Source organism: Gallinula chloropus (genome assembly GCF_964237585.1).
Source record: "Gallinula chloropus genome assembly, chromosome: 10".
Taxonomy (NCBI): domain Eukaryota; kingdom Metazoa; phylum Chordata; class Aves; order Gruiformes; family Rallidae; genus Gallinula; species Gallinula chloropus.
Genome location: NC_140095.1, coordinates 8,512,180 through 8,533,859, shown reverse-complemented (window position 1 = coordinate 8,533,859; position 21,680 = coordinate 8,512,180). Strand labels below are relative to the sequence as shown.

General features: G+C 45.7%; 1 protein-coding gene across 1 annotated transcript in view; it reads right to left on the bottom strand.

The window, feature by feature from the left end:
- The window catches only part of CTNNA1 (catenin alpha 1), a 118,724-nt gene that overhangs the window by 70,964 nt on the left and 26,080 nt on the right, over positions 1-21,680 (bottom strand). The window contains exons 6-7 of the mRNA XM_084268595.1: positions 19,718-19,984; positions 16,929-17,132 (exon numbers count right to left, since the gene is read on the bottom strand). Coding sequence (XP_084124721.1) covers positions 16,929-17,132; positions 19,718-19,984 — 471 coding nt within the window. The remainder of the gene's footprint in view (positions 1-16,928; positions 17,133-19,717; positions 19,985-21,680) is intronic.

Here is a 21,680-nt window from a genome sequence, read left to right as displayed (position 1 = left end):
CATGCCACTAGAGATCCTGGGGTACTAACTGAAAGCACTATTTAAAAATCAAAATTGAATCTCAAAAAAAGAAATCACCAAGTCCTGAAGGCTGGAAAAGCCCTTCAAGACCATCCAGTCCAACTGCCCCTCTACCACCTGTATCATTCATTAACCCATGTTCCTAAGTACTTCCTGGTCACCTAAACCTCCAGCAAGCCTAAGTACTGCTCAGTTGCCAAAAACTGATGGAATCAGGCAAAGATGCTGTCAGTATTACTGATGTTACTCCTGGGTTGGTTTGGGGTTGGGTTTTTAGCTTGTTTTTATTTTAGCAATGACTAGGTGCCATTTCCAACGTTGGGTTACACAAGGAAAGGGTTTTGAACTAGTGAAGGAATTGGGACTAACTGCTGAGTCCAGACACTCATCGCTGACTGTTCACAGGCAGACGGTACGATGAAGAACAAGAACAGGTTTCAGTGACGTGAGCCAAGAGAAACCTCCCACCTTTCTGCACAGGAAAGAGAACTCCTTTGTGATTACTGGAACAGCTCCTACCAAGGCCATTACACAGCCTGATCTCTATTTGGAGAAGTGGTTTGGTTATTTCTTCCTTTATGTAATGCCATTATAATCAGGAAAGGCCTATTTTACCAGTAGGATACCAAAAGCATTCCACTGCCTCCAAAACAGCTATTTCAAACTTGTAGCATATTTCCAGTATCTTTATTAATATTAAAAAGCCTCCTGAAGTCTTGCTTCCTCATACAAGAGCTGTAATTTGCTGTTTTATTCTTGGGAGTTTGTTCCCAAACAAACAAACAAACCCTCCAAAACCGGTGAAATCAGGAGAACACACGTCAGTCTGCTTCCGTGTTCGTAAGGTCTTTTAGCTTTAATGGCAGCTGACCAAAGTCTTCAGGACTGCTCTAGACTAAACCCCATTTCTAATGCCCATAACTCCCCAGAATTCCTGCTCAGGGCAACACTGGGAGCAGCAGAAGATGTTTGGGCTGGTTTCTAAGCAGTTCGCATCTGAAGGACAATCAAATCTCGACAGTGTGAAACGATAAACTCCCTCCTCAGCCCACGTGGGAGCCCAGTTACTAACTCATATGTACATCCATCCACCTGCACCCCCCGTGCTGCAGCCGCAGGGGTAACTAGCGGTTTCATGCCAGTATTTTCAGAGGCAACAGCAGCCAAACAAATCCTCTTCTAAGCTGTGCTGCAATCACACCTTTATAACTACCATTTAGGGCTATCAATGTGCCATTTCTTGAGGGGGGTAGAAGCAGTATTACAGCAGCACAAAGCAATTCTTTCTTACTGCTGTTTTCATATGTGATGTGGGGGAGCAAGGGAAGGGATGGAGAGAGATGTCTTGTCTGGTAAACAAACGATTCTCAATGGATTTGTACTACTGTTGTACCAGTACCAGGTAATGGAGCTACTGGTGTTCTCCTAAGGCTTATATCTGAAGTTAACAGCCCAGGCTTCAGGAAATGGAGCACACAGTCTCTTCACCTCTACAACACACTCCCACCACTGAGGCAAGACTACCTATTCATACCGCTAAGTAGCAGTAGGACAGTGCCAAGAAAGTCATTCTGCAGCAACAGGCATCTCCTTAAGAGCTCACAAGCGAGCTGAAATTGGCAGTCACACATCATGCGCTGAAGCTGAGTTACCAAATCATGATGCTGGGCTGAAGCCAGGCTTGGGCCCAGCATTACCAAAGCCAACACACCCGTTATCACCTGCAAGGTGTCAGAGGTTTATGTTTCTTGTTACCCTGACCGTGTTTTCCAGTTGAGGTCCCAGAGCCAGGTTGGATGGCTCCCACTTGCACCAGGTTATGTTCCTGATGCCCACCCACCCCTCAAGCAGCACACTTGCTCCCCAGAATTCCCCACAGCAGCTCATGCTTAGTCGACAGATGGGAGGCAGAGGAGCATCTCAGCTCTATTTTACATAGCTCCAGATGCAGAGAGGTTATTTTGCAGGTGGTCTGGGATCCCGCTCCTTCAGGGGTTCATAAGCACATACCCCTTTGCTCTCACCTCCCCACCACGAGCAGGCAGGGCGCGTGCTGGCACTGGGGCTCAGGACTCCAGCAACCAGGCTGCTCCTCTGCAGCGCAAGGGCCGACTGGGCAGATGTCTTCTCCTAGGCCACCCTGGACCACTGCCCCAGGGCCCAGCTCCCAACAAACCCAGCAGAAGAAAACATACAATGGAAAAGCAGGAGAGTTCAGCACCATCCTTGCAACAAACAGCTTCCATAATCTCATGACATGGGTCTGCAGCCCTTATACACGTGTCAGAAATGATGACAAACACTTGATCTTAAACCCACAGCCTTTCTCCTTGCAGCATACAGGTGGAAGTGACACCAGATCCCAATGATAGCTGCAGGACCAGGTGAAGCCTAGTCCAGGCTGGTTGGGAATGACAGCCCAGGAGCTCAAGGAGGGCAGCACAATATTTTGTCAATACTTACAGCTGTTTCCTCACAAGCTATTTTGTTGAATGACGACTAGTTAAGCTTGGCTACAGGTCAATTCATCTCACTTTCAGTATGACTGGGTAGATGGGAGTAGCAGGATGGATGGGGGAAATGTCTCGGAATACCAAATCAGAGGGACAGAACGCTTCTGCGGGAGCCACGAGACAGCTGCTGGGGCTGGTGAGTAATCCTCTACTGCGGAGCCACCTTTACAGGCTTGATTTTTCATTTTTATGTTAATTAGTAACCTTATCTGAAGAATATCTCAAGTTTTTCCTTTGCAAATTACATGAACTAATAGATATATCCAGAAATATGAAAAGCAGGCTGAAGTTTACACCCGCAGTAATTGTAAGAGCCTTGAAATATTTTAGTTTTTATCATATTTTACAGGCATGTGAAAGGATTTAGAAATAGAACAACTAAAATTGGAACAACACAGACCCCTGCAAAACTCAAATGAAAAAAAGAGTGAGCCAAGACAGCATATGCCCTTTCCAAGAGGAAGAGAATGCATTATAAATCTGGGAGTAAAGCCACCTAACTCCTGGCAAGACAGCTCCAAGAAACAGATAATAAAACAATCCTACCAATACAGTCATAGGCATTCAAAGCTAGATTTAATGTATCTGTTATTAGGAATATAAATAGCTTTAGTTTGTGACATTTTTAAGCATTTCCTGTAGGAAGGGATTCAGCTGCCTTGACCTGCAATGTAGCGGCAACACTCCTAGATAGGAAGTTGCCTTCCACAGGAAGCAAAAGGAGTTTTAAAAAAGAAAAAGGGGAAATAGCATGAAAAGCTGAGTAACTGTGGAGGGACTAGCTACTGTGCAGCTCTAGCCCTGCCAGCAAGGAAGAGCAGAAGAATCTCCTCTCCCTCCCACAGGTGCATCCCAGTAAACCCTTCTGTGCAGGTAGGCAAGTTAAAAATCACTTGAAAGGCAACCACGCTGACCACAAGGTTGTCACCACTGGCTGCAGGTACCGAAAGTCAGCGACCTTGTTCCCATCACCTCCACTTACCTACAGCGAGTGTCTCGCCAAGGAACCGCGCGGGATTAGAGAGGCACTAGAAACGCGGCACACGCCTAACGTCATCTTTACAGAGACACTATCAAGTCATTATTTACTAAGCTAACTAATTAGCCAGCCACCCTTGCAGATAATGAGAATGCATTAAAGTATTTAAAATTCCAGCGCAAGCCTGACACATACAAAGTGGCTGCCCTTCTTCAAAAGGAAACTGATGTCAAAGGAAATAAACTGTTTGGGAGCCGCCAGCACATCAGAGGCGGAGCGGGAAGGCAGCGGCACCTCAGGTGAGAGCTCCCAAAAAAGCAGCAAAGCCAAGCAGAGCACCGTGGGATGCAGAGGTACTCTGCATTCTTTATTGTACCAGCCTCTCCTTGTAAAGGAATCATTAGATAGATGACTGAAATTAGCGTTAGATAAAGCAGCAGCTATTCAAAACAAACAGAATTAATGTACAGAGCTGTAGGATCTGGCACAGAAAGGCAGGGGAATTGAGTGTACTTAAGCAGACAACAATACGAAAAACCCAGCTGGTTAGACTCAGTTTTACACCAAGAAATAAGCTTTAACCAACGGCAGCCTAGAGCCACAAGCGCCTTCCCTTAGGTAGGCACTGCTCCAGGAGTGGGGAACACAGCCCGAGCCACCGAGCAAGCTTACAAGCTGCAGGAATTAATCCATCTGCTGGAAGAGACACTGGGAATACTCCCAGGGGATAGGAGTTCCCTCTGTACTTGACAGAGTCCTGCTCTTTCACAAAGGTTTCTCAAGCTCCATCTGACAGCACCCATGTCTTCTTAAGGGGGGGTGGTTGGGGTGGAAATGTTTCCACAGCAAAACTGGTTGGGGATAAAAGTTAGAGGAAGTTAAAGAGACTTCAAGATTTTAACACCTGCCACCAAAACCAAACAGTTTTACATTCTCTGCAAGTCAGTCATCACGATAGCATATGGGGGAATATGAGGACACAAAGATCTGCAGCTTAATTACTACCACCTTCTCTACACACATACTCCTCATTGGATCTCCCTCGTTCATTTTAGTCGCAGTTCCCAGAGCGGAGTCCCAGGGCACTTGTGCACACAGGAGCAGCCTTTCAGGGTGAGAAACACTCTGTGTGAGAGCACAAGGAGGTGAGCAGGAGGCCACTGTACCCAGGTGAGCCCGGGCAGCAGTCTCACCAGCAGTGACACAAGAGCCAACCTGCTTCTATCCAGCTCTCACAACACAAGAGCATAAACTTGCAGAGTTTGTGAAGCCCCTGCCCTCCCCAGTGAAGAGGTCCCGTGGGCAGAAACACCACCAGCTCGTAGGCCATTAGCTCCGAGGGGTCAGCTGCTCAGGCACACAACAGAAGGGCTTTTCAGCTTTTTGCTTTTTTAAACAGTTTGGCTATTTCTGCATTAGCTTCTCATTTTCTTGGCTTTTTTCAGTCTGGTGACCTCTAGAATTGGGATTCTTTGACTCCTGGAGTGATGCCCAAAATCTCATTCTGCCTCGAAGGAAATTCACAATTTGGCATTTCAGGGGAACAGTATCAGATGAAGTAGCTGCAGTCTTATTTTGTGCTTGATATCAGAGCTCTTGGGTCACCTTCTTTCCCCAACATGATTCAAAGTCAGTCCTCAAAGGAGGGGTTCAAAGGCAAAAGCGAGCCCACCCCATCTAACAGGTTTTTCCCAGCACAGTCCAAGGTGACTGGTGGAGTGGGCAAAGATACACATAAGAAATCTTTGAAAGAGGGAAAGGAAACTGAAGCCACAGAAGCCACCTGGGCAATACAAGGTAGCCAGTTCCTCAGTCTCCGTGGAAGTAGAATTAGGGGTTCAGTAAAGATGCTTTGAACAAAGTCGATGCAGGCTTGGCAGCAGCACACAGCACTGGATCGCAAACACAGGGCTGGCACGTAAGTGGAGGTCAGTGTACTGTACCTGCTGGGGGGCCTGAGAAGGAGAAACATCCACCAAGAACTTCCAACACCAGGTACAGGACGGACTGTGTGCTACAAACACATCCCAGGGTTATCTTCCTCACTGGAAGGCAGGCTTTTTAAAAACCACCATATACTAATGTTGCTAATTAGCACCTGGAATGACCCTAGAACCCATCTGTACAAACAGTCACAAGCTGGCATTGGCAAGGGGAGAAACTTCAAAACACAGACAAGCCCCCAGCACACAGTGAGGGGTGCTCAGAGGAGTCACTGGAAGATGCCTCAAGCTCTTAACACTTTGGTGTGGATTTCCTTTCATTTTGACTTAAGTTATGCAGCTACATTCAACATCAAAGCAACACAAAGAGTTTTACCAGTATCAGCATTATCCGAAGGCTTGGATAATTTAAGATAATGAATAGCCTGACTCCCCCAAACTGCCCCTGTGTGCAGCCTCACACTGCATGGACAAATCTGCATCTCTTATTATAAAAACCCCAAACCAAACCCAACCAGAAAACAACAAAACAGGGTGTTTGCCTCATTTGTAGGGGAGACCTTTAGTGCCAAATTCCATCAGCCTGGCACAAAGGCAATACAGAATTTTTTTCAGGAGTTCCTCTTTTACATCCCAGACCAAAACACATTCCCTAACATGCAGGGGATGAAAGGCAGGCTGGGAGGAAAATCTGGAGCAGGAAGGGCTGAGGCCCCCCCAGGACACCTGCCTGCTGCTGAACACCTTGTCCCAGCAGCACTGGTTAAATCCACCCACAGCCACCACACTAACTTATCTGCACCCACCCCCATGGCTCCCCCATCTCCAGCTGCTCCACATCACCCACAGCCCCTTTGCTCCACAGAGGAACCTAGCTCTCAAGTTACCATATCTACAGAGCTAAACAGTTCCTAAATCCAGAACCTTTTCTTTTCCAAGCTTCCCCCCTCCCCAAGAGCTACCAGGCTTCATTTTCCAAGTTCTTTCCGCAGGTTTCATCAAGTAACTGATAATGTCAATTCGAGTTATCATGCTCAGCAAACCACAGATGACAGCACCTCAGGCATACAGAAGAGACTCTGAGCTGAGAAGCAATTTTTTTCCCTGGCCACATATGGCAGCAGTAGAGTGCCCAGTGAATGGCAAAACCCCTCTTCTTGGCAGTCAGAGGTTACCACGTGTGCAGTACGAGTCAGTAACCCACAAACGGCTGCACATCACACAACACTTGTGTTCAGTCTGAAACACAGAGACATGAAAGGAGAACACACTGGATTTGTAAGAGGCATGGTTATTGTGCAAGCAAGCTCAGAACCACGCTGCCTGGCCTTCTCCCTGGAGACTGCTGATTTTGAAATGCCCTGGGTCTCCCCTAACGGCCTGATGCCAGGGAAGGCATTCTTAAATTGGTGCTGAGGAAAGCTCATCTTTTAGCACACCTTTGTGAGGAAGTTCTGGGGCTGAGCACCCACAGGTTTGTTACTGTTCATGTAAAGAAACAGCTCTAAAAGAGGGCCAATTCTGCAGAAATACTTTGAGTACACAGTCATCTTCAAAGTCACATCATAAGGTTTTTCTTATAGCTCTGAGCAGAAGACTTTTACCTGTCTGTTCTGGTTCTCCTCTGCCCATTTGCCTCCAACTCCAGTCTCTCCTGCTGAGCAACATGTCTCTCTGCAGACCAGAAGGAAGCCACAAGTTTCTCCTGCATTTCAACAGCCTTCCAACATACAGCTTAACCCTCAACCCTTCCTAAGACATGAGGAGGATTAAGTCACTCTCCCCCCTGTATTTCCACTCCAGAGAACGTCCACTCCTTGGCTAAGCCACAAACACTAATTATTCTGTATCGGTTCAGTTGCTTTTCTGGGACAGAGTAGGTCTAAAGCTCCAGGACATGTTACGAGCATTACAGAACATCAGCTTTCTTACACAGGATAAAAAAAGGTTAGAGCAAAGAGCACAGTGTAGCCATTAAACAACACATCTAGAATAGAAACTCTGGGCTCCTGTCAAGAAAGACTTCTGTTGGTTGCATTTGGATCTATAAAAGAGATGAAGAGATAGTAGAGAGTAAAAAAAAAAGCTAATAGAGAATATCAGGTTTTGTGTATCACCAGAGAACTGGAGAGGGTGTTAGCAGTACCAGCAAGCAGCAGACACACATGTGCACAGGCAGGGACTGTCCTCGTTCTCTCCTTTATCTTCTGACTCTCACCTTGTCAGGAGGCAGGAACTTAATCAGAAGTTTGCATTAGATCAAGGCTAAACAGCAAGGGGAAGCCCACAACTTGAGACACAAGTGTTTTGCTGTAACGCAGGAACTGTAGTATTCCAATTCTGTACTAATTCCATTATCCCTCCCCTCCAACCAGAGAGATTCAAAAGCCCAGTTGTGTGTGTAATGCTTCTGCACACTGAGAGCATGATCCTGCTGGAGGCTAAATGCCTGTTTAGCCACAGATCAGTAGTCACTGTGCAAGCTTCCATGCTCTGTTCTGTCTATATTCCTCAACATTGGCTTGGAGCACCCAAGTATCGCCGAATGGAGCTTCGTTAGGGGAGACTAAATATATAACTCCATGTAGGCAGATAGAGTTCAAATATTTTCCTACAAAACAGTAGGATTCCAATGAATTAAATCACAAACTACAGCATTTAAAGCAGGATCCATGCACAGAACTAAAACATATTTATGTAAAATGGTTTTCAGCTCAGCAATGGTGAAGCACTGCTAAATGCCAACCACCACAGCAAATAGTGTGTGCAGCTTATCACTGCAGTTAAATGTGATCTCAACAGCATCAGATTAATAAAGGTATGGATTTATAATATTAGGAGGCATTAGACATGTGTTAACACTGGAGAGACATATGTCTAGGAAGGAAGGAAGGAAAATCAGATGAAACATCTACAAACTTAAAGGGGTGAGGGAGGAGAGATCAGGTCAGGAGGAAGCTTTCACTGCCACACAAGGTGCCTTTGGGGTTTGATTCTCAAACTGAGACAGCATCAGACTTCAACTATGCTGCACACACAAACGGCACAAGCCCTGCAAGTGAAGGCAGCAACCTTCCTCCTGGTACATATACTAAGGGTCTACATGAAAAATGCTAAAAAGCACAGAAAAGCAGCAACATTGAGTACTGCTGCACAAGCTGCTTCAGCCCAAGTCCCAGCAATGGTCAAATCTATTGGATTTAAGAGTTATTACTAGCAATTCTGTGCCAAACAAGCAGCAAAGGCTGAAGGTAGGGGATGGAGAAGAGCAGTGATTCAGGATTTCAGCAGACTGCCAAGCTCCTGCTGGAACTAGAGTTCAGGCACGAGCTGGGCTTTGTTGGGTTTCTCTAGGTGGGCATGAAGCCAGCTATGTGCTTCCTGAAGAGATGGATTCTCACCACACAGCACAAAGGCTGCACCTTGGGCCTGACCAAGTATTCAGGACTTTCAAGTTGTGCCACTTGCTCAAACAGACTCAAACAGATCAGTAACCTGAGGCAGGGCTGGCTGCACTGTCTTGACAAAGAAGGCCCAGCCATGCTGCCCTCTTTCTCCTCCTGAGGCTGAGCACCCTCATTGTAGCAGCTGCATGGGATCTGTGATGACAGGGAGCTCCAAAGAGCTTTAAAACCCAAGGCTTCAAAGGCTGTAAAGGCTTTGGTGAGCTGCTTTCCACTTACTCCCACAGGCCCTTGTACCACTACCTAAGAAGCAGAAGTTCCCAGAACGTCTTCCAAAGACATACCCCATGCTAAGTCCCTGGCACAGGTGATGCAGGGTGAGCAGTCTGGAAGGTTGTTTCTGTACCAAAACCAACGCAGTGTGAAGTGCTCATCATCTTCATCAGGTTTCACACCAAGGGTGCTGAATTATTTAGTTCATGTCAGCCTGTAAGCACTGAAAACTGTATCACTTCAGAAATATTTTGTTTTCAAAAGCAGCATCTTTGTCAAACTGATAATGTCTGTGGGCATTAGTGCCCAGCATAACAGAACAGCTCTCCATTGAACAGCAGAGTCCATGACAGGAAAATCCATCCAGGCTTTCAAACCATGTCCATCACGTCAGCATTCAAGCATCTTAAACTGACAGAAACAATATTAAAAAAGAAAGTGTAGATTATCTCAAGGCAGAATTTTTATCAACATCTTTATCATAAATATGGATCGGTCTGCCATATTAATTCACATCTCTTCCCACAAAAGAGCTGCTTTCATTAGAGGGCTGTGCAAGAGCCCTTTCAAACACACAGTTACTTGCTATCAAGACGTTCCACAGCCATGTGAAAATCCACACATGTCCCTTCCCAAGCTTGGATCTTGGGTGGGAATACAGAACTGCGGATCGACATCATTAATAGGTAAATGCAGGACAAACAGCTCCATCCTGCAAACCACACAAGCGTGTCAGGAGCAGAAGTACTCTTTGCTAGTAGTTCTCAAAACAAAATACTGTCTCCCAAAAGATACATGATAAGCTAGGCACTTTCATGACCACGCATTTTCAAGCATCAGAAATGCTCAAGGAAGCTTAGAAGAGCAAACCAATGCCATTAGTTTGAGAAAGCACAAGTAGTTTGGAGTAGTACATTTCTGTAAGCATGCTCAACACAAAAACATGGCACAAAACAAGCATTTAGCAAGCTCTGAGACCACTAAGTCTAAAACCAGAAGTGTTAAGACCTAATTCAGATACACTGAGAGCCAAACCATGCTGTCCAGCATGCAAGAGCTCCAAGGTAGCAGTGCAGCAGCCAGGGGTTCTGCCACTTCGCTTACCTTCAACTTCTGCTATAACACTCCTAGATTTTAATCTCATTTACATTAAAAGAAACACAACCCTCCATCCCCAAACACATCCAGCTACGGTACTTGACCACTTGAGACCAAACAGAAGATGAAAAGCAGGGGAAAGAAAGAAAGCAAGCAAAAAAGGAAAGCTTAGCTGAAATAATCTGTGCCTGGAACGCCTGCTCTGAAACCAGCCCCAAATGGTTTTTCTCCATTTGCTGCCAAGCACCTCTAATGCAATCCAGACAGTCAAGGACACAGTCAGAATGTTAATATGAAAGCATTAAAATTCCCATTGAAATAGGACCTGTCAAGCCGCTTTATGTAACATGATTTATCGTTTCCAAATGTAGTAACAAGGGATTTTATTGTACAAGAGCATGTTGTACACAACGGGGCTCCGGGTTCACGTTCCACACTAGCCAAACTGGAATTTCTCACAAAGTTTAGGCAAGTACAGGTCCAAGTCAGTGGTATACATATGAAAGGGTAGCTACAGGCCTCACAAGCTGTTGGGGTGCAGAACAAGCTTGAAGTGAGAGCTCCCTACACACTTCTGTGCATACTAAGCAGAACCGGACCCCTCCGCTGGCGGCTGCCGGCTGGCTCCGTAACAGCGCTTATGGAACGGAGCCGAACTGCCCTCAGCCCTCAAAGCACAACCAAAGCTTGAGAAAGTTTAGTTCCAGCCTTACATGTCAGCTGGATAACCAGTACCTTCTGCAAGTTCAACGCAGTCAAACTGAGAGCAGGCTGAAGACTGCCAGTGAAGTTTCCGACTGACACCCTGCACCTTCTAACCTGCTAAACCCCAACCTCAACCCCACCCCACCTCCTGGACCTACCACATTTCACACTAATGCCAAGGCAAGCTGCCCCAGCTCCACAGCACCACCACCCACAGTTACTGCACAGAGCACATACCCTGTCACAAGTCTGTGGACTCCTGTCTGTCGACATGTTTTTGTACCTCTCCGTTCTACATACCAGCATCCCACAGACACAGAGACATTTCAGCTCTACCAGCACACTGTTCTGATCTTATGCATTCAGTCTGAGCAGCTTAGCTAATGTAACAGCGATGAAAACCACACGTATACATCTGAGGCAGAGCTGGCTGGTACTGTAAGGAAAAGCAGAGACATAGACAAGAACTGTACCTGTCTTCTACACAAAGGGAAGCATCACACCAGCTGCCAGCACAGAGGCAATGCTGGGATAAACTGGTAGCAGCATCACAATATTCTGCTTTTATTTGGAGCGAGCTGCAGCCAGTCAATGCCCACCCAACACAAGGCTATGAAGTGAGGCACAAGGGTGTTTCTGCTGTATTTTGTTGGATTGCTGACTGCAGGACTCCCAGATTTCTTACTAACCTCTTCACTGGGGTACCGTTAATCTGGAACATCATTCAAGCTTCGCCCTCTTCCCCTGCCTATTGACATCCAACTATACTTACATGTGTTTGAGGTTTGTTTGATTACTAAAATGCAGACCAAGAATGCCTGGGTGCAAGAACATCACACAAAGATCTCCATCTTGCCATGAGTTAGCTATGACTGATGTGGTCGATTTCACAGAATTGCACAGAATCCCCAGGTGGGAAAAGACCTTTAAGATCACTGAGTCCCACCATTCCTGTCCTGTGCTAACTCACACCCCTGAGCACCTCATCTACCCATCTGTTAAACACACCCAGGGGTAGTGACTCAGCTCCATCCTGGGCAGCCTGTGCCAGTGCCCCATAACCCTTCTGGGGAAGAACTTTTCTCTAACATCTGATCTGACCCTGCCCTGGCACAGCTTGAGCCCGTCCCCCTCGGCCCATCATCCATCACCTGGCTGAAGAGACCATAGCCCACCTCTCTGCACCCTCCTGTCAGGTCATCATAGGCGGTGAGAAGGTCTCCCCTCAGCCTCCTCTTCTCTAGGCTGAACACCCCTTGTGTCCCCAGCTGTTCCTCGGAAGATTTGCTGCTCTCCAGCCCCTTCCCCAGCTTGTTGGTTGTCCTTTAATTTATTGCATTCCAGGCAGCTGATCCCAAATCCGAGACCTTGCACCCCTGGGCTTTTACCACACAGGTCAGAATTGACAGTGAACGCTGGTACCCTTCCCATCCTTGCTCTGCCATCCAGTGCTAGCAGCAAGAAAGAACCTTGCTCCAAATAATGAAAGCCCCACGCGCAGAGACATGCTCATGTTTGCTGTTTCAATCCAGGAGGGACCTGCAATACGAGCTTAAAAAGGAAAACTATTTTCTGATGGAATTGTGAGAAGTGAGCAAAAGCCATAATGGAACCAGCTCTCCCCAGGCGAAGCGCAAGGAGGGGAAAGCTGGAGGATCAGCTGCTGTGATTAAGGGACAAGCAGCTGGTGGTTTAGGGAATGTGGCTTATAAAGCAAGAGGCTGGATAATAAAAAGGCAGATGACGTTCAGTGGACATTGTTAATAAGTGATGCACAAGGGGAAGACGATCTAACTTAATGTCCACAGAACAGACTCAACCACTGTGACTCAGAGGCTCAACCTCGAAGGTGGCAGTTTCATGAAGACGCCACCTCAGTGCTCAGCAGCCATCCTGAGGCCAATCAAGTGCCAAGTGTTACCAGTACAGAGCCACAGAATTAACCCTGACATTGCCATGCCTCTATACAGTGCGCCTGAATCCTGAGTGGCAGGTGCAGTTCTGGTCCCCCAAATCTCAAAGGGAATCTGGAAACCCAGACAAGGCACAGGAGGAGACTGAGGAACGTGTTGACACCAGCATTTTGGCTCAGATCAGAAGCCTGGGTTTGAAGCCCAATTCCTGATCATTGCTGCTTTGCACACACACTGTGGTTCTTATGCCCAAGCTCTGAGACAAGAGCTGGATCACCTATCTCCAAGTGAACCTAAACAAGGAAATAGTCACACTAAATGCTGGGACCGTGGAGATGATCAGGGGGCTGGAGCACCTCTCCTGGGAAGACAGGCTGAGAGAGTTGGGCTGGTTCAGCCTGGAGAAGAGAAGGCTCCAGAAAGACCTAATTGCAGTCTACCAATACTTAAAGGGTCCTACAGGAATATGGAGAGGGGCTGTTCCCCAGGGAGTGCAGGGACAGGACAAGGGACGATGGCTTCAAGCTGAGAGAGGGCAGGGTTAGGTGAGATGTTAGGGAGAAGTTCTTTACTCTGAGGGTGGGGAGGCCCTGGCACAGGGTGCCCAGAAAGGGTGTGGGAGCCCCTGGATCCCTGGAGGTGTTCAAGGCAGGGCTGGATGGGGCTTTCAGCAACGTGGACTAGTGAGGGTGTCCCTGCCCATGGCAGAGGGTTGGAACTAGATGATCTTTGAGGTCACTTCCAACCCAAGCATTCTATGATCCTAACTAGCACCCAGTCCACACACAGGAGAAGGCTACAACCCACCAATGCAAACTTCTGTGAAGCACAGGTAAGTGTGGGAATTGAGTCCTATCCCACACTACAAATCCTATCCTAATGTACCATGCTGTTTTGGTAACAAGGGCGTAGCCAAAGCTGAGAGGAGGTGCTGAGCTACAGCAACCAATGTAACCAGGCACTTTGTTCTGGGGAAGACAGGATTCTCTTACACCATTTGGCTGCAAAACAACTGGTATAGGAAGGGATGAGCAGGGAGCAAGTAACTGCTAAAGGTTTGTTCAGAAGGAGATAGAGGAACCATCCAACAGGAACAGGTTGTTTTGCTTCAGAAGGAGATGCTTCTTCACGCATCACCTGTTTAAGCAGGAGAACTCCTTGCTACAGAAGATTATGGATGCTGTCATTTTATAAGGGTTCAGAGAGAAACTGGATAAAGATTCATTGGGGAAAAGTCCAACAAGAGCCATTAAAAGCACTCAGCAGTGCTAGCTCTGGAACTGTCTGAGCTGCAGACTGCCAGCACTCAGGGAATGCTTTGGGCAAGTAAAACTACACAGCTCTGTTGTTACTGTCCTCTTTCTTGCATCCATCTACTATAGACCACTGCTGAGACAGGACATTGGCCTTGGTATACAGGATTTAGAGTGACCAAGTTGGGCTACTCTTGAAAATGGCAGGAGAGGTGTGCCAAATGGAAGAGGCAATAAAAATCACACCAATTTGAAAAAAGGGAGTACAGAAGTCTGTAATGAAACTACTAAACAAGCAAACCTTGCCCTCCTTTTAGGGGCACACTCCCGAGCTTCACCACCGTGACAGCAGCTGGAGCAGGGATCAAGACATCCCACAACTCCATTTGTTACTGAGAACTCCTGTTCAGATAGAAACTTCTGCCACACACCGAAACTCAGCCTGCAACACCTCGGGGGACTGGCCCAGACACAGTTAAACCACAGGTCCAAAGCACCAACCTCCAAATTACAAACCACCTAGGAAACAGCCTTTTTACTGCACTGCCGGGGATCCAAAAGAAACCCCAAAAGCTAGAAGAAGTCACAGAACCAGAAGGCATTTAAAATCAAAAGGGAATCTGCCTCAAGACATCCCCCTGCTTAAGCCTTCCCAGTGCATTCCTCATGCCATCTTCCCCCTGAATTTTTGCACTCAGCCAACAGATACCTCTTTTCCAGCACTCCGATAAGATTTATGATGCACCGCAAGTGCTGTGCAATTAACAGATTTAATGCCTGATTCACTTCCTTCTTCAAAGGGAGACTGGAGAAAAGCACAACAGGAGATGGCTGGGTACTGTAGCTGTGGGTTTATCATACATATACATGATATGACATTTCTTCTAGCACTACTGTAAGTCAGCACATCTCTACTCTTCCTGTAGATGTATCAAACCTTTTCCACTGTTTAGATTCCCAACTATTATTCATTCTTCAGCTTAATCACCGAAGGGTTTTTTCCCTACCCTCAGTATGGATTTTTTTACACACCATCCCACATTTTCACCATAATTTATCAATTGCTTTTTCCACTCCATTTCACTGAATTTCTAATCTCATTTCCCCAACTACGCTGTCTACAATCATAACATAGCAGTGACTTTAAAAAATTCAGCATGCTCCACAAATTTCACAATGTGTTAAAAGAGATAACACAGGGAATACATTCTTTGCATCTCAGCATGATTACTTTAACTTGCATATCAGAGACAACAGTACACAGCCAAGGAGGAGGACAGGCATTTCTGCAAAAGGAAGTCAATGCTTTTCAGTCCTACATGGGTACTGACCAACTTCCAGCAAAAGAAATGCCACCAAGTCTTACGTGCAAGACCGAGCATTTACCTCTCCCACGTTTTTAATTAGCATTTGGTGGATGTTTTATTCTGAATCACGCCAACGGGGCTTCGTTCCATCCAGCAGCACATTTGTTTGAGGGGTTATTACAGATGCATCATATACTAATAAAACACCCTGCTCTGAAAGGCATTTTAAACAGCAGAAATCAGCCGCTTGCTTCCCAGCTGCAGTCGTAAGTTCTATATAATGTCAATGCTGAGCACAAGCTACTTTCACAAGCAATTAAGACAGACTACACGAAGTACCTAGCTCAGCCTGCAGGCTACGGAAGGCTTGGCTCTCAGTTTTGTTCAATTACTTTGTCCTTGTCTCTGGTAAACAGAAATCCTTGTTTTACTTCCTCTCTACGACAGGCTGCATCTGTTCTCCAAAGCCTAGCACCCTGATCCGCCTGCGGACCAGTGGTTCCCTGTGCTGAGGTACTTCCCGCCCAGAGATTCGAAGGTGAGAAGGTAACATAACATGGCAACGCTCCTCGAAAAAATTAAGAGTCTCAAACTACAAGCCAAGGTCTGTCTGAACAAAGTTTCACCTCACACATGCTCAAAGTTAAAATCGAGACTTTACCACACCCCTTTGTCTTCAGCCAGTTTTACCTGCCACAGGGCTACAAGCCACAGTCTGCTTAAGCCATTCCTGCAACGGTTTCTTCTGAAATCAGCTTTAACAGCATTTAAAGATCAAACATAGCCTAAATCTTACAATACCCACCCTCATCTCTCAAGGCAGCAAGAGCTGTTCAGGTAAAACCCACTGAGATAACAACAAAGTCACAATGGAGGGAGTCCAGTATTCTATCATGACGCCCTCAAACACCACAGCTCATCCACATGACACAACACTCCAACTGCAGAAACTCTCGGGCTTCAAATACTGAGCGCACATTAAATGCCTAAACACTGGAAAACACTGCTCAGGGTCCAGTACTTACACCAAACTGTTCTCAGGATTTCATACTAAATATTTAACTTCATACATCGCCTCCACTCAGACTGAGCAGCGACAGTAATTAACTTGATTCTGAGAATCTATGCCTTTAGCTAAAAAGATGACAGTTCAACGTTCCAAGCTTCAACAGAAGCAAAGTCCTACTTTTCCCATAAGCCAAGTTACCTTACATAAACTAAGGTGGAAACAGACTTAATTCTATTGACTTTCTATGCCAGCCAATATTAACAGTCATAAAAACAGCGCTGAAGGGTTAGCACTATGAAAATAATCACTTGGAAGAAGAGAGATCAATTTTAAGATAAGCATCCCTGACAATTTAAGTGTGTTTGATCCTGCCTCACGAAAAACCTTTTGGGAATACTGGTTACTGTTCAAATTCTGTCTGGGAACAGAACACACGAGCTTCAATTCCACATTTTAGTTCATCACATGGAGTTAAAACCCACACAAACTGAACAAACAGAAGATACTCACATTCCCCATGTATTCTGAAAGCAGATCCTGCAAGGCCTGTCGCACTGCATTACACTCGGCTACTATACGTTCCCGTCGGTCATCACGTGTGCAGGATGAATCAGCCATCAGGGCTGCTCCGCTAATGATGCTCTCCAGGCGCTCTTCCAGGGAAGGCCTGAAACGTTCTTCGCTGAAGGTCGATGGATCCACAATAATTTGTTTCTAGTAAAATAAAGGGTTTAGAGATTAATAATCAGACCAAGCAGCGAGTTACTGTTAAATTATCACGACAGCCAATGTTTACAGCAGGGCCCCGATCAGCACAAAAGGCAAACGCCACCCAACTCTGGCAGCGAGCAAGATTTTCACGGGTAGTTTTGTAGAATTACTAAAAGGTTCCCCAGCAGATTATGCTGCTAGTCATCTCTTGTGCTGCCCTGACAGCTAAACAAAACTTGGCCACAGGAAGCCTTGTTACATGAATGGCAAAAATCAAACGTGCCAGCACAAATAAGGTTCAAAGTACAGAACTCTTCTTAACTACATGTCAATTCAGACGTGCCTTCACTAGTTAACTTGTCAGATATAATTACCCCATCATGAACAAAAAACCCAAGGAAAACAAATGTCCAAAATTAGCCCTACATATAGCGCTCTGTTGTCCTAGTTTATCCAGTCTTTCCTCTCTTCATCAGTCCGCAGGTAAATACAGCAGTGGTCTCAGAGCGAAACATCAACACCAATGTTTGGAGCAGCACAGAAACCCATCTCCACAGCAGAAAGCTATCACAGGTTTATCCTGACAGAGCCTTAGTAAGGTGAAAGACCTAAGAGAGCCTGGCTGGAACAGCAACACCGAGACACAGAAGTCCACCAGGACGCAGCAACGTAGTATTTATCACCTTGCAAGTACTTCCAAGTGGTTTACTTAAACAGGTTTGCAATTTCTTAAAGAAAGAGGAAATCTTTCTTGGCCGTTTCAAGCTTTGGTGGTTTGGGTGGGATTTCTTCCCACTATGGGGCTGGGAGGGGAGATGTGGCTCACTCCATAACTGTTTTTTTTCTTTTCAAATAGGAGTTTTCTCTATCAGTTTGTATGCCATCTAACTTCAACAGCAACATCACAACCACTACTTCTTCCACCAGCCAGCACGTTTAGTCTCCCTACTGTGTAGCCACACAGCCTTCACAGCAGGATTAGAACATGGCACGTGTTCTCCAACAGGCTCTGCAGTTTTCCTGACACTTTTAGTCATGCAGATAATACAATGGTAATGCAACACCAGAACTACTACACATTGTCAGAGATAATCATTATCTTGTTATCTTCTGGTAGCCATTTAATATTTTACCATCACAATAAGCACACTGGAGTATCTGGGGCATGCGTGTGCAAAGCCTCCATTACACCAGTGCAATAACACTCAAACGCCAGCAGGAAATGAAGTGCAGGGATAACATCTGCCAGGGACCTGAACACATTTGTTTTGTCAGTCTCCTTTGGCAGCAATGAGACGACAAAGCCCTCACACACGACGTGCATCGATGCTGGCCTGCTGAACAAGCCCTGCTGCTATTAGAGCGCCTCACAAAGCGGAACTAAGAGCTCTATGTGAACTGCAACACTCAAAAATTAAGTCTCTGGCCATATATTAGAGAGTTCACATAGTAAGATATGGCCATATATCAGAAATCACATTAAATGGTTTGAGCTAGATTAGCCAATCCATGAACCTGAACTGAATTGCTTCTTCAATTCTACGCACCCAAGTCAGTCCTTAACATCGTGCGCTGTAACAGGACCAGCCTCCACCTCCCACAGACACCTGCTCAAACCCCTGATGCTCTGGGTGCCAGCCTGAGGCACACTCTTAAGCCTTACGTAGCTGAACAGAGAGCTGATGGAATTTAAGAAAGGCAGACTTAAAACTGAAGCCACAGTCACAAAGATCAAGACAACCACGACATCCTCTCATTACCCAAGGGGTGACACAGAGAGGCTTCACACAGGGCAGAGGGAGAACCACGTAGAATTTTGTTCTGGTAAAAGAAACACGGCAGAGAAAGTAATGCAGGGGAAAAGCAAGAGTGGCAAGAGCAAAAAAGTGAAGGTGAGCAAAGACAAAAAGTACTAAACACCTTCTGAGTGATGGCTTTGCAATATTAAATAGAGTTTCAGAAGTTAGTTAGTGCCGAGGTGTTTAAAATTCAGAGGCTGAATCAGTGGTAGACAGCAAATATTGGCTTCAAAAGGAAAGTGTTCTCAGTAAAAATGCATGGCTATCCTCAGCCAGTTGCTGAATGTGAGATAAAGAGTATGACAGATCAGTGCAACACATCAGCATGAGACGATTTCATTCCCAACCAAAGATCATATTAAACTTCCCACTTCATGTTCTTCTCAATAGGTAGTTTGGGCAATTCCAGATACATTATTCACTTTTAATAAGTCTTTCTGTCACCCACAAGAATACATTACATAAATATATTATGAAATAATCAATTTCAAATAAACCAAGGGCTTACATCTAATGTAGCAGTAGACTAACTGCTATTTCAGAGCTAGTTTAGCTTGACAACCTTCAATCACCAAGAGCCACATATATAACTTTCTATGTTCCATCAATCCTAGCTTGGAAAAAGACTTTTTTTAAAAATAAACGCCTGCATTACCTGGAACTTGCTGTATTTCAAAAGCAAATGATCTTTCAGGCAATATAGCTAAGAGCAAGCTGCTGCTAACAAATCAGGTGCACAAACACGAGTTGGAGTTCCTACTTTTTCTACATACAGGGTTCAAAACTTACATCAAAGTTGTTCAGAGCATAAGCCAGCTCTCCCCCTCCACCCTGCTGCTGGGCAGCATCATCTGATGCCGTGGCTTGAGCAGCGTTAGAGATGCCCGTGATCGCCTGCTGAAGCTGCTTGTAGATCAGGTCCCTGTTGGCTTTGTACGCGGCCACATCCGGGTGCTGCAGACAGGCCTGGGACGCCGTGTACAGAATGGGAACGTTCTTCTGCAGAATTCCTCTGGCCGCCGCCATCTGATCCCGGTGACCCACATCTTTCAACTCCTATTAAGAAAATTAAAGGGAAAAAAAAAAAGCACTTGAGAACTTTCCCCACATTTAACATCCATCCACTCTCTCCCTGCAGGTTCTTTGCCTCCTATGCTCAAATCCAGCTTCCTCCTGCCCAACTGTCCCTATTCTTAAGGGCTCAACTAATTTCAAAACCACAACCGCTTCAGGGAGACAAGAGAAGCAGTACTCTCAGGCAAGTCACAGCTCCACAATTCAAGATCTGAGGTTGGAGTTTTTGCTCCCCTCCACAGGAGAGGATCAGCATTTTGAAAGCCAGTGTATACCTGTAAATCAAGAGGGCACAGAAGTTGAAAGCACACATTTTTCTCCCTACTCCTTCCAGTTTGCATTACATCAAAACAAAAAAAAACCCCATACAGAATGAAGCAAAAAACCCACAAAGAAACCTAAATCCTCAAAACAGACCACTTTACATTTTTAGATAAAAATTAGCTTGGTTCTTCAGTTAACTATCAAACAAACAAGAGGCTTCCCCCACAATCTACTCTCGCACTCACACGAGAAGTACAATCTTCTGGAATTTAAACTCCAAGCCTCACAACCAGAATGTTTTCTTTAATCACACCTAGAAGATTGAGTTTACTCTCCTCAAGAGACTCAGGTACTTAATTTTAGAAGAGCAAGTATATCATCTCATTCAACTTCTTGTTCGTCTCCAATGAGATGAAATTAATCCAATGACTGTAATTACTGCTCATTTAAGATTAGAGAGCAAGTCCATACATCTTTTCCCAAACACTCACTGCTGTGATGCTCTAAAGCACCATCACCTCTGTTTTTGGAATAAAAGCATGATGATTAGGTAAGGTTTCTGTGTCCAGCCTGAGCAGTAAGTTTATAAAAGGAAGAACAAAACACTTATTAGCAGTATCATAATTTTCCAGTCCCCAAATCTAACAGAAGTGATGAAAACAAAGAGGACTGGCTCACTGAGAAAGGAAATAAAAACTCTGACAGACTCTTCAGAATGGATGGGTAATACACGACCTCTGTAAGACGCACACTAAGCAGGGAGGGCATTCCAAGCAGGCTTACAGATTTACAGATTTAGTACAACCACTTCCCATGGTGTGGAGCAATCCATCACAAAGCCGTTTAGAGCATTTATTGCATTGCCATCACAACCCTGCACCCATTTACTGCAATCAGATTTTAGATACATAACCACCCAGCAATCCATTTCTGCCTCCAACCAGTTGATTTGCAAAGATGAATCTGTGTAAAAAAAACCCCAAAACCTCACCCTGGCAGTGTCAGGGGTGCATAAGCAGTTTTGGTTTGTATGTATCAGCAGAGCAAACAAACAAAGATGCTCTGCAGGAATTATGCTATTTCTGATAAAGGGGACTGCCCACAGCTCTGCGTGCTTTGAAAGCTTACCTACACAGGAGTGAGTCACAGCAGCGCTGCTCAGCAAAACATCACACATGTGATTTAAGGTTAAGCACAAGCTATCCAAACACAGAACACACACTAACAAACTGGAGTTTAAATCCCTCCTCAGATGGGCATTTTGGTGCAAGACCACGTGGAATCCCCACTGACTTCCTTGGAAAGTGCTGTGATTCAGTGCCCAGCTGTGACTTCTTTAAGTGGGTGCATTCACCCCTAACTCTGCACTAACCAGTGCCATCTGGTCACGAGTGCACCAGGCACCCAGTCACAC